This window comes from Anoplopoma fimbria, chromosome 21 (genome assembly GCF_027596085.1).
Source record: "Anoplopoma fimbria isolate UVic2021 breed Golden Eagle Sablefish chromosome 21, Afim_UVic_2022, whole genome shotgun sequence".
Taxonomy (NCBI): domain Eukaryota; kingdom Metazoa; phylum Chordata; class Actinopteri; order Perciformes; family Anoplopomatidae; genus Anoplopoma; species Anoplopoma fimbria.
This window is the reverse complement of record NC_072469.1, coordinates 18,943,713-18,955,980: the sequence shown is the minus strand read 5'-3', so window position 1 is coordinate 18,955,980 and position 12,268 is coordinate 18,943,713. Positions and strand designations below refer to the sequence as shown.

General features: G+C 37.2%; 1 protein-coding gene across 1 annotated transcript; it reads left to right on the top strand.

Moving 5' to 3' along the window:
• Positions 1-48: 48 nt before the first annotated feature.
• pign (phosphatidylinositol glycan anchor biosynthesis, class N) lies at positions 49-10,765 on the top strand. The gene is made up of 29 exons (XM_054622938.1): positions 49-316; positions 700-936; positions 1,153-1,278; positions 1,540-1,634; positions 1,854-1,960; positions 2,281-2,405; positions 2,531-2,661; positions 2,776-2,895; positions 3,103-3,143; positions 3,229-3,288; positions 3,404-3,496; positions 3,844-3,899; positions 4,102-4,180; positions 4,565-4,747; positions 4,872-5,011; positions 5,419-5,518; positions 5,719-5,811; positions 6,168-6,259; positions 6,724-6,829; positions 6,934-7,042; positions 7,351-7,453; positions 7,587-7,689; positions 8,073-8,159; positions 8,334-8,389; positions 8,758-8,833; positions 8,995-9,068; positions 9,381-9,423; positions 9,538-9,590; positions 9,751-10,765. Exons 2-29 carry the CDS (start codon positions 710-712, stop codon positions 9,869-9,871), a joined length of 2,799 nt encoding a protein of 932 aa, XP_054478913.1. The 5' UTR covers positions 49-316; positions 700-709; the 3' UTR covers positions 9,872-10,765.
• The last annotated feature ends 1,503 nt before the right edge of the window (positions 10,766-12,268 follow it).

Here is a 12,268-nt window from a genome sequence, read left to right as displayed (position 1 = left end):
GTGACGTAAACACGACAACGTAAAACGTCACAGTCACAACAAGGAAGTGAATGCTCATGTTGCCTGCATTTCTTGCACTAATCTTCTTAGAAAGAAGGACAGTAGGTTTTGTAAAAGGACGCATTTAAAGATTACGTTGATCTTGTTTCGCACAACAAAGCCCCAGTCTGTCGCGTTTCTCTAGACGTATACGAAGATAAAAGATGAATGGGCTGAAGTTACTTAGTTAGATAGTTCTGCTCTCCTATTCTTTCATTAAGGAGACTGCGTCCCTCGTTTTTGTGGGCAGATTCCACAGACGTGACATACCTTACAGGTAATACTCTTTGCACGGCCATGGTCACAGTCTTGTTAAAAATAAATAAAAGTTGTAATGGCAGCTGTCCCAGTGTGGGACTTACTATTGAAATGAACTAACTATTAAAGTAATAATTTCTGTTAATTGGCTAATAGCAGATGGTGACAGAAGGATTACCCTAGGCATTAAGCAGTCTTTACATGGCACTAACTATAGTTCAACCCGTCTATGTAACAGTGAACCTTTCTAGTACCTCCTTCTCTATTTAAACTAACCTTTTAATCCTGAACTACATACTATACTTTAAATGTTTGTCAACATTCGCCTCAGTCATTTTTATTCTGTCCTTTATTTCTGTCTTTTCTTTCCACCCTCTTCCCCCCCCCCTGGATGCTCTGCAGACTGAGGAAAATGAGGATGATCACCTTCCTCCTGGTTGGACTAATAGTCCATGTGGTCTTCTTCCTCTCTATTTTTGACATCTACTTCACCTCTCCCCTGGTCCATGGCATGACTCCACAGGCCACACCCCTGGCACCCCCTGCGTCCAGGCTGGTGTTATTGGTGGCCGATGGTCTCCGAGCAGACAGTCTCTTCACACTCCTCCCCAACGGATCATCCAGAGCCCCATACATGAGGTTCGGCAACTAAAAACAAAGCAGTGAGCTTTTATGTGGTGTGTTTGTTTGTGTATTAATAAGTCCAGAACAGTAAATAGTCTGTAAATATCTGCAATTAGTTTTTTTGTTTCTGTGTGTAATTGTTATTCTTGATCTTTTCTTTTCATTCTTTGTTCTTAACTCCTGAGTAACTGGTGTTTGTATTTGCACATCTGTGTGTGTTTCCCATAACAGGAGAGTGATTGAGGAGAAGGGTACCTGGGGTGTGTCACACACACGCGTGCCCACCGAGTCCCGTCCCGGTCATGTTGCTCTCATTGCTGGCTTCTATGAGGATGTTAGTGCTGTTGCTAAAGGTAGGTGTGTATGTTGATACAGAAAAAGGCAATGTGAAAGATTAAATACTTGGACCTTTTGACACTCATGTTTTTGTAGAAGTGTCTGTATAGGTGACTACTACTGTAGTGTCTGTTTGTGACTGCAAGTTCATTGACCCTTTTTTGTGTGTGTGTGTGTGTGTGTGTGTGTGTGTGTGTGTGTGTGTGTGTGTGTGTGTGTGTGTGTGTGTGTGTGTGTGTGTGTGTGTGTGTGTGTGTGTGTGTGTGTGTGTGTGGTGTGAAGGAAGGAGAATCCTGTAGAGTTTGACTCAGTTTTCAATGAGACCCGACACACCTGGTGCTGGGGCAGCCCTGATATTCTGCCAATGTTTGCTAAAGGTACACAAACTCACACATATGCACACAATAAGGAACACCGAAGTAATCGGTGTAAAAGCAAAAGGTCACAGATTAAGACTGTATCAAAAACCTGAAATTTAGGTTTAGCAAATTATCTATTTTATTCCTCATCAATACTGCTTAATGTTTTTAATATTTTTGAAAACCCATTTAAAAATTCCTTGTAATGAAGCTCATTTTGTGCTGTGGTTTTTCCAGGTGCCAGTGGAGACCATGTATATACCCACACATACCCAGCAGAGGAGGAGGACTTTGCCTCAACAGACGCCTCCAGGCTGGACACCTGGGTGTTCACTCAATTCAAAGTATGGTAGTAGAATTACTAGCTATAACGATGCATGTTGTAATAAATCTGATAAAAAACTACTGAATAAGTCATAGGGTTTTTAGATAGATTAAATTCAATTTCCACTTTTATTTCATTGTCACCTAACGCAGCAAGGTGCTTATGTTATTTGTGGACACATAATGCATTTTCATTTCGCAAAATGTGATGCCACATTGAGTCATTACAATGGATTGTAGCAAGGCTGCAACAAGCTTCATTGGAAAATTGTGGTTGTGAGGCTTTTCACATTGCCGTCTTGAATAAATCTAACTATGTTTTTGTTTCTTTCTGCTCTAGTCATTCTTTCAGTCAGCAAAGTCAAACTCCAGCCTGAGGGCCAGTCTGCTCGAGGATAAGAATGTCTTCTTTCTGCATCTGCTGGGCATCGACACAAACGGACATGCTCACAGACCAATGTCAAAGTAAGAGACATGTTAACAGGATTTCTTGTTGTTTTGATTTCACTCTGCATGACATAGGATTAAATTAACAAAGTAGCTTTCATTGAAGTTGTGGTATCTTTATCTTTTATTTGCCTTTTGTTAAGGGAGTACCTGGACAATATTGGTCTAGTAGACACTGGTGTTGCTGAACTGGTGTCTATGGTAGAAGACTTCTTTGGTCATGATGGAAAAACGGCCTATGTGTTCACTTCTGATCATGGCATGACAAACTGGGGTAAGCCTCTTGTTTCTGTGTGTGTGCCTTTTTTACTGTATACAATGAAAATACAATCAAGTCATCACTGGAGTCTTTAATATCATGTATCGATGTGTGTGCATGTTTCTCTAGGTTCACACGGTGCAGGTCATCCCTCTGAGACACTCACCCCTTTAGTGGTGTGGGGAGCTGGAGTTCAGAATGCCCAAAAAGTCACTGAGCCCCAACCATACAATGATGGCTTCCTACAAGGTGCTGAACTCGCATACTGCAGGTTTTTAGCTAAAATGAAGGAACCAGGTTCTCCTACATCCACTAAAGATGATTATTTTTATTTTCAGGCAGGGTGGAATTTTGTATTCGCAATAAAAACTGTAATGTGTTCCATCTTTAAGTGTCTACACTATATGTTTTTTTGACATTCTTGTCCTGGTTTTTATGCCCTACGGTTTCTCCCAGATTGGAAACTGGAGCATCTTCGTAGAGTTGACGTCAGTCAGGTAAGGCAGTGGACACTTTTTGATAGGACATATATATATCACAATGACAGATAGTCATTTTTTTTTTTGTTATTGTTTTCTGCAGGCAGACATTGCTCCCCTCATGACTTCTCTCATTGGTGTCCCCTTTCCTCTTAACTCAGTTGTAAGTCCAGAGATAAACTACACTCCAGTGTCTGTGACAATCAGTTATGTGTCTGAAATGATGTGTCAACACATCTTCGTCTTCACCTTTGATGTGTGTGTGTGTGTCTCTTCAGGGTGTGTTACCTCTTCTCTACCTTAACAACAGTGACCACTTCAAGGCGGAAAGCATGTACACTAATGCTATTCAAGTACTAGAGCAGTACAAGGTATGAAAGCATTCAGCTTCTATTACTGACATGTTGATCATAAGTATGTTACTGAGGCCAAGAAAACAATCCCTTGTAGCTTCAATGTGTAACTTAAAAAATATACAGATATCAATGGGGGAAAAAAATACTAATAATATTATCCGTTGGAATTGTACTACCATCTTGGTATTACTAGATATCACCAGTAGTAATTATATTATTTATAACAATAACTTCAAAATGATATCTTTGAACAGTACATGTTTAAGTTTTAAATTGTGATAAGCCTATTACTGCACGTATCTTATAATACAGTAATTTGGAAATATAGATATATAGTGACTGATCTATATATATTTTTGTAGATAAAAATGACCCAGAAAAAGGAGACAACCTTATCATTTCTCTTCACCCCATACCAGTAAGTATAATTAGTGAGTTAATGACTTGTAGTAGCTGTGAATTAGTGAATGAATAATGTTATTTTGTTCTTCACTGTGTGTTAACTAGTTTTCAAATGTTGAGGTTCTCTATTTCTGTCATATGAAGCACGCTGTATCCGGTCAACAAATGTCAGACCACATTAAAATTCATTTATTGCTTTTTATCTCACTGTTTTCCAGACTTCTGACTGAGTCAAAACAATCAGAATTCATCCACAAGGCTAAAATAATGATTCAGCTGGAGAAGTATGAAGATGCTGTAAGTATTTGGAAAAGGGCAGTCTGCAGCTTGTAGGTAAATTAACAGTTGCACACGTGAATTAAAGTTAACTTAAATACAGTAAGCTGGTGTTGTAACATGGTGTTCACATGTACAACATTTAGCACTTACTATGTAGTTACTGAGGTTGAATAATACTTAGCTGATGTGGTGGTAGAAAGGTACTACTACTATTATGCCTGATGGCTCTGTAACCATATGGTAAATGCTCTATACATGAACAAACATTTTGTGTTCTTTTTCATCCAAAGTCTCTTCTTTTTTTTTTGTTACTTCCAATTCCTTGCTGATTAATCTTCTCTATGACATATTTGATTTTGCTCAAGTTCTCCCTATCTTTTCCCCTCATCTGTCTCTTGTCAGATTCGCTTGTGCCGCTCTCTGATATCCCATGCTCTAGAAGGCCTAGTCTACTACCACACCTATGATAGGTTCTTCTTGGGATGCAGTGTGGTGCTGGGATTTGTAGGCTGGACCTCATATGTAGTCCTAGTCATACTGAAGACTCATGCCAACCTCAACAGACGCCCAAGTATCCTTAAACAGGTCAGGGCATATACTACAATCCCTCTTTCTTTGCCTCTAAAGATTCCTTCCATCAAGACAAGTTTCTAAACTTGAATGTCTTGTGAAATCACATTCTTGGTGTTGCTCCTGTGTTTGTGTGCAGAGTCCCAGCCGTGCCTTGGTGAGGCTATGTATGTGTGTGACAGTGGTGATCACTGTCTTCCTGCTTATCCAAAGGAGCCCCATTACCTACTATGTTTACTGCCTGCTGCCTGTCCCTTTATGGTACTCTGTCCTCAAAGAGTGAGTAACACACACATTAAAGAGAATGAAAAACATAGAACACATCTGCACACTTACATCACAGTCTAATCAAACAAATGTGTTAAGTTCATGCATGCTGTTCTCTGAGAGTGGTGGAGCAAACACCACACATAGACACAGGATGTCAGCAAATATCAAAATACATCAATGGAGATCTCAGCAATCAACAAATATAGCAGCTTTTCATTGGATGTAATTTACCTCACACACACACACACACACGTTGGTCCATGCCTGGCACTGCTTCAATGAGGTGTTAATTAGATCCTTTGAAGTGGTTTTGTATCCATTCATGGTTCTCCTGTAAATGGATGAAAGGAAAGTCATTTTTTTTATTTTCTCCCTTTTGACACAGAACAAATAATCTAATTACTGATCCATTTTAGGTCTGGAACTCTGACAGATTTAATTCGCTCAGCTCCCTCTCTGCCACTGTGGAAATGTTTTGGCTATTTTGTGCTGGTGTCGTTTGGGATCGAGCTACTGGTAGGAGTCTTTCTTGTCTTCTAGTGTACAGTCAGAGTCATATTTCTGCTACAGCACCCTAGTGCTGTGTTACTTATAAGCCTTGAGTTGTCCACCCCATACAGTACATGTAACAAATTGTTCACAATGTAAAGGGCTCATTGTGTGCAGTATGAAGTTACTCTGTAACGTGGATGACAGTTTAACTTTTCTGCCCCCAGGTGGTGAGTTTCTTCCATCGCGCCATGCTTACTGTGGGACTGGCTGTCCTCTCTCTCTGGCCCTTCCTGTCGGGACTTTTTGGCAAAGCCAGGGTAACTACGCTTTAGATTACCGCTCCAGCAGTCACAGTACTTAACACAAGGAAAAGGCATGGTATTTGGATAATTCCACACCTGAACTGGTTATAGGAAAGGATGTGTTGTGAAGTTTTACAAATGTACAGCTTCTTAGAAGTGAAGTGTATACACAGTAGTAACATTTCCTACTTAGAGAAGTCTTGACTGATTTTTTTTTAGCAACCACATGGAAAAATTTGTGTTTTATCAAGAAATCCAACTTGTATTTTTCACTTATTTATCATCAGTCTATTGTCAGATAGAGTTTGTGAAAGAATTAGATCACATACAGTATCTAACTATATTTACTAACTGTGTCTCTTCCGGTGTAGTTCCGTTCATTGAGCTGGTGTCTGGGCTGTCTGTGTTTGTCTGCTTTCCCCCTGATGCCTGTTGTAGGCAGAGAGCCTAATGTACATCTGGTGTGAGTGCTTCCTCTATTTGCTTACATTTACCAGAAAGTTTACCACAATGAGTTCCATGACTAAGCTCAGTCAGTTACAAGTAAAACATTTTTTTTTAAATTCTAAACATCGTCACATAGTGGTGACATTTAATTTAAATAATTTAGAGATGGGCCAATGTGGTTGGAATTAACACAAATAATTATCCTTTATCAATGTACGTATAGAACATTTTGTAGATGACAAAGCCATAGAACTACTAGACTTACAACTACTTTCACAAGCTTAGTAGAAGTGTCCATAACAGACAAACTGACTCATCCATTTCACAAACTAAATGTTAAATGGAGGGGTGAGATAATCTCAATCAAATTGACTCCTAATCAACAGCAGCATCTTTATTGAACATATATGTGCAAAATGAAGTTGTTTGCCAGGAACATTACTGTAATAATAACTTCATACATGATGTTTGTTTGCCCAGTACCTGTGCAGGTCTACTCACTCTCTTCACTTCAGCCTGTTACCTTTGGTCATCACGACGGAGAACAACACTGCACCTGAGTGATAGACAGCAGTTTGTCACCCAGGTAACTACAGTACATAACATGTTGGGGGTGTGTGTGTGTGTGTGTGTGTGTGATTGTGTTTGTGTCTTTGCATTTTCTAAAAATAAATGTGTCAAACCATACAGATGCTACATGTTGCAGTATGTGCGTATGTGCCGTCCCTCACACACTCCAGCCTGCAGCAGAAACAGGGCCTGCCACTTTTAAATCAGATCATCAGCTGGACCACATTAGGTAGGTGTGTGTGAGTTCACACCATATAATTTAATGAGGAGAATATTATCCTGTTTATTTGTATTTATATTTAATTCATTTTTCTTGAGCAATCAGATATAAATCAAACTATTTTAATCCTGACTAGCCCCGCGCCGCATAGCTGTATCTTGTCCCCTCTCCCCCTTTCCTGTCTTTTGTCCTGACTCACCAATAAAGACAAAAAGACAAAAAAAATATCTTTAAAACTAAAAAAGTCACCTGTTGTATTACATGCCCTTCAAGCTGTAAGACCCAGCACATCTCAACTGTCTCTTGTCTTTTCTCAGCGTCTTCTATGCTCGTTCCATTGTTGAGCTCAACACGTCTATTCCACCGACTCCTCAGCATATTCCTCTCTCTGACGGCCACATACCTACTGCTCAGCACCGGGTAAAGACAAGCAGATCCACACACACTCCCTGCAGCTGCACTAATGCGTCAAATTATGTATTTTGTAAAGTTTTATAATCACAGCAAAGCTACAATATTATACATATTCTAATGTGTGTTTTCTCCCTCCCAGGTCAGAGGCATTGTTCCCCCCTGTGTTATCTTGGTTGATGTTTGTGTGGATCAACATTGAACAGGAAGCTATGCTTGCTCAGGGTGTCTCTGGCAGACAAGAGGTAAAACCATTAAGTGTGTGCTTCCATATTTAGATTTTGAAGAGCAGCGTCACATTTTATCAGCACCACACTAACACAGCATTTCCTGTTGGCATATACTGTAACAGTCTGTTATATCTTGATTAGGCATATTTCACTGATCTTATCTGGTAACATTTATTTACTTTTCACTCACTTTAATGGCATTTTCTCAATCAAAGAAACATGGAAAGCCTAACTCATGCTGTAATCTGTGAAATAGGCTTGCATAAATCTCTACATAATTTACATAAGGTCTAAGTACTGACTGATGTTAACGTATGTTTGGGTGTGTCTATGAATGTGTGTGACTGGATGTATGCACATGTGTATGGGCATGCTTTTGTGTGTGTATTTCCTTTCAGCTCTCCACTCTGGATTTCTCCGCAAACATTGACATCACCAAGATCCGACAACTGAAGTTAGATGACATCAGAAGATCTTATTTTTTTGTATCCATGTTGCGACAAGCATAAAAACACCTTTCAGTCACCAGTGTATTTGGAAGTAGTGATTCTGTCTCAATAATATCCAAATATCAAATTACATTAGTGTTTTAGAAAGTTAAGATGAAATTGTTTGATGTGTGAGGTGCCCATCTTTCCTTGACTCAATATTTTCAACAGGTATTTTTTATAATAACAGCTTTTTTTGGCACAGGGAACATAGCTTCCATTAACAGGTATGTACATTTTTTATTCATATCTATATTGGTGTATGGTACATGCCAGAAAGTTTTGCTAATAGGGGGTAGGCATGGTTCATGGTTTTGATGATATGTGCTTTTTGAGTATCAGCAATGCATCATTTGATTACAGGAAGGAAATATGTGATTTGTTTAAAATCATTAGACTCATACTTTCTGAGTTATGTGCACTGTTTAGACAACAGAGTCTCTTGTGTAGTGCATGCCTGTGTGCTGTATGTAAGGTTCCTTACATTGTGCCATAGTCGCTCTGTACCCCGAAACAGATTTGTGCTCTGATAAATTAGTCTATTCGTTTGTTAATCTGCACTCACTTTCTCTGCTCACTTTCTCCTTTTTTCTAGTTTTGACCCAGCGTCTGTTTATTGTTTCATCACTGTCTTCAACCCCTTCATCATGGGAGCACTGATGATGTGGAAGGTACCATAAAACTTTGCTTCTATGGTATTATAAGCGCATTATTCACAATGTATAGCAATATATGTCTGGAAAATGTGCTTAAATATGTTTTAACCTAAATTAGTTATATTTCTCTGGACTTCTTCATTACATCTTAAATGTCTTGTCCTTTATTCTTCCAGGTTATTATTCCATTCATAATAGTAATGTGCACTTTTGAGACCATCCAAGTTGCAACGCGGCTCTCATCAAGAAGGTAACTTTTGCCGCAGCCTTCAAAATAAGATACTAAACTCCGAGTCAGATACGATTGCCTCACAAACACTTGCCCACAGAATGAAGCGTAACCTCTTTCCACACTTTATGCTGTTTTCAGAGATCTGAAACCATGAGTCCGCTCAAAAGCTCAAAGTGTTTGTTTTTTTCTGTGTTTAATTGTGTGTGAAGAGGATGTCAATCTGCTGTTCATACTATAAGTCAAGTATATAAGCTGTTGTGTATGTTTTTTTTATGAAAGATCTTGCCTTTAATGCTTTCCTTTGTTCTGTCTCTTTTTCTTCCTTTCCAGTTTGTTCCTCATTGTCTTGGTCATCTCTGACTTGATGGCTTTGGTAAGGCTGTGTGAAAGATTTAAGTTGAATGTTTGGTTTAAGATGCACTGGGATGTTCTTTTTTCCTGTAAATTACAGTATATTCAAATTTTAACTTCCTCTTCCTCTCCTCAGCACTTTTTCTTCCTAGTGCAGGACTATGGTAGCTGGTTGGACATTGGCACAAGGTAAGTTAACTTTGAAATACACGATTGTAAGTCTTTATTTATTAGTAATTAATAACTTGAGTCATATACACTCACTGTCTCTCCTCCTTCTTTGTGCCTACTTTTAGCTCTTTAATGGTATCTGTGACACATGTTAAATTTATTTCTCTGTCTCTTTCAGCATTAGCCATTATGTGATAGTGATGTCGATGACCATCTTCCTGATGTTGCTCAGTGTGGTAACACACATTCTCACCTCACAAAGACTTATTTTGTGGAGACCCAAGATGCACTTCCCCTAAATAGACGTGCTTGTGTGTGCAAATGCATGCACATGTTCTAGTTAAACCATATACTAAGTACTCATTTTAATTTGATTTATTTATAGATGTTTTATTTTATTTAGTATTTGCCTATTGAGCCAGAGTTTGTTTGTATAAAATATAGGATATTGTTTTAGGACTCAATATAGTGTATAGTACTGTGCAAAAGTCTCACACCACCTGACTAAATTGTTTTTAATTGTTGTTAATTGTTTTGTTGTCCTTGTATTAATAGAATAGAATAACACTCGTGGTCTAAGACTTTTTCCCAGTACTGTTTGCACTGCACTGTTTGCCACTCAGTGGCTGATCCAACATCATTCTTTTTACATCAATGATTGATGAACAGCTAATATTTAACTGTATATTATACCTTTGCCAAGAGGTCTGATTTATGATCCGCTAAAGCAGGTAACTTAATAACTATATTAGTATGTTAAAAGTATTTCCTGTGAAGCTGCCTAAAACATATCCTTGTTGAGAAGGAAAAGGGAGTTATTTTAAGTTATTGTCACTTGTCACTGTATTTTTGTACCAGTCAAACTCATGCAGTGGAATGGAAACAGGAATTTTCATAAAGTGACCTGTGTGTTGTATTTACTGCAACCATTAACAGGATTAAACTTGTTGTCATTTTAGTTTATGTGCTCTTTTTTTGTACATCGGGGTACACTGTAGCCATAGGCTGGGCTTAGGAACTTAAGGTGGGAAAGTGAAAAAGTAAAACATTCTTGTAATGTTCTTAAACAACTGCAGTCCAGATGCACTTCTATAGACCCCAGTAGAGTTTGAGAATCCAGTGGCCAGCGCTGGGATTGTAGTTGCATTTGAAAACTTGTAAATGCCTGTTTTGTAAATAAGAACATTGGGATGTGGTGCAAAAACCTATGGTTAGTATGTTTTAATAAAAAATCATAAAAAAAATCAACCCATAACACATTACCAAGAACAAAAAAAATATAACATTAGCAGCATGTACTGACCTTACTCAGTAAAATAGTTTCACCTTGCTTTGTGGTCAGGTTAATAACAAGGGGGTTTCCTCCTCTTTTTTACATTGAGGAAGTGAGGAGTTTTCTGAATATGGTTATAAATAATCGGTCAATAGTTTTCAGCTCAATTGCAGACTCACATGCCTGCAAAGTCATCCCTTCAGTTGAGTTACAGTAAATGCTTAATTGGCCGTAGATTTTTGTTTTGGTGTCACTGATCTTAAGGCAATAATTTAATAGTGGCATTTAAGTAAGATTTGATTTGGCATCTGAGTTGTGAGATATTTCTAGAAATTCACACAAATATGACTTCTGGAAAATGCGTTTGAATTATTGGATTATTTGGATTTAAACAGATTGTATGGAAACTCATGTTTCTTAATACTGTTTGTCAAATTGATAAAGACGTAGATACTGTAATATGACATTTTATTTATGGCATACAATGACATTTTGACGAACTAAATCATATCTATTAAAGTAAATTATTATAATTTGTATAATATACTGGAATATTTTCTTTGGCATACTATGCTATGACATCTTTTGTAACAAACCTCACTATAATATATGTAATGACATTTTTAGTGTTTTTTGCAACATACTATAATATGACTTTGTTCCACCTACTTTACTATGAACTTTTTTGACTGTTTTTTTTACATACTATATATTTCATGATTTTTTTCAGCAGATGTTACTACAATTTTTTTTATGTACTGTAAAATAACTTACTATACTATGACCTTTTTTTACTTTTTTTTTTTACTTTTTCAGATGTTCTATATTATTATATTACATGACATTTTCATAAAAAAATACTTTTTACAAATTCTTTATTATATCCCATTCTTTATCAAGACTTTTTTATGATATATTATACTGTGATATTTTTAAACTATATTATTACATTTTGATTATTTTTTGCGGCAAAATATGCTATATCTTTTTATGACATACTATATTATGATATTTTAATGGCATACTATATCATGTCTTTCTTATGACTTACTATAGTATTACTTTTTTTTCTGACGTACTATACTGTGAATTTTTATCACTTTTCTGACATACTATACCAAAACATTGATGACTTTTTCGACTACTATTCTATAGCATTTTATGACTTTTTCAACAAACTATTCCATTTTTTTGTATGACTTTATATTTTTAGACATACTATATGAAGACTTTGTAATGTTTTTTACCTGCTATACCAAGGCTTGTTTTGACATTCTTAGACTACAACTTATTTTTACATAATATACCTTTTTATGACTCTTTATGACATACTTTACAACTCCATATTTTACTTTTTATGACATACTTTGTCTTTTTTGACATTTAATATTATTTCTTTTTACGACTTTTTGGACATACTGCG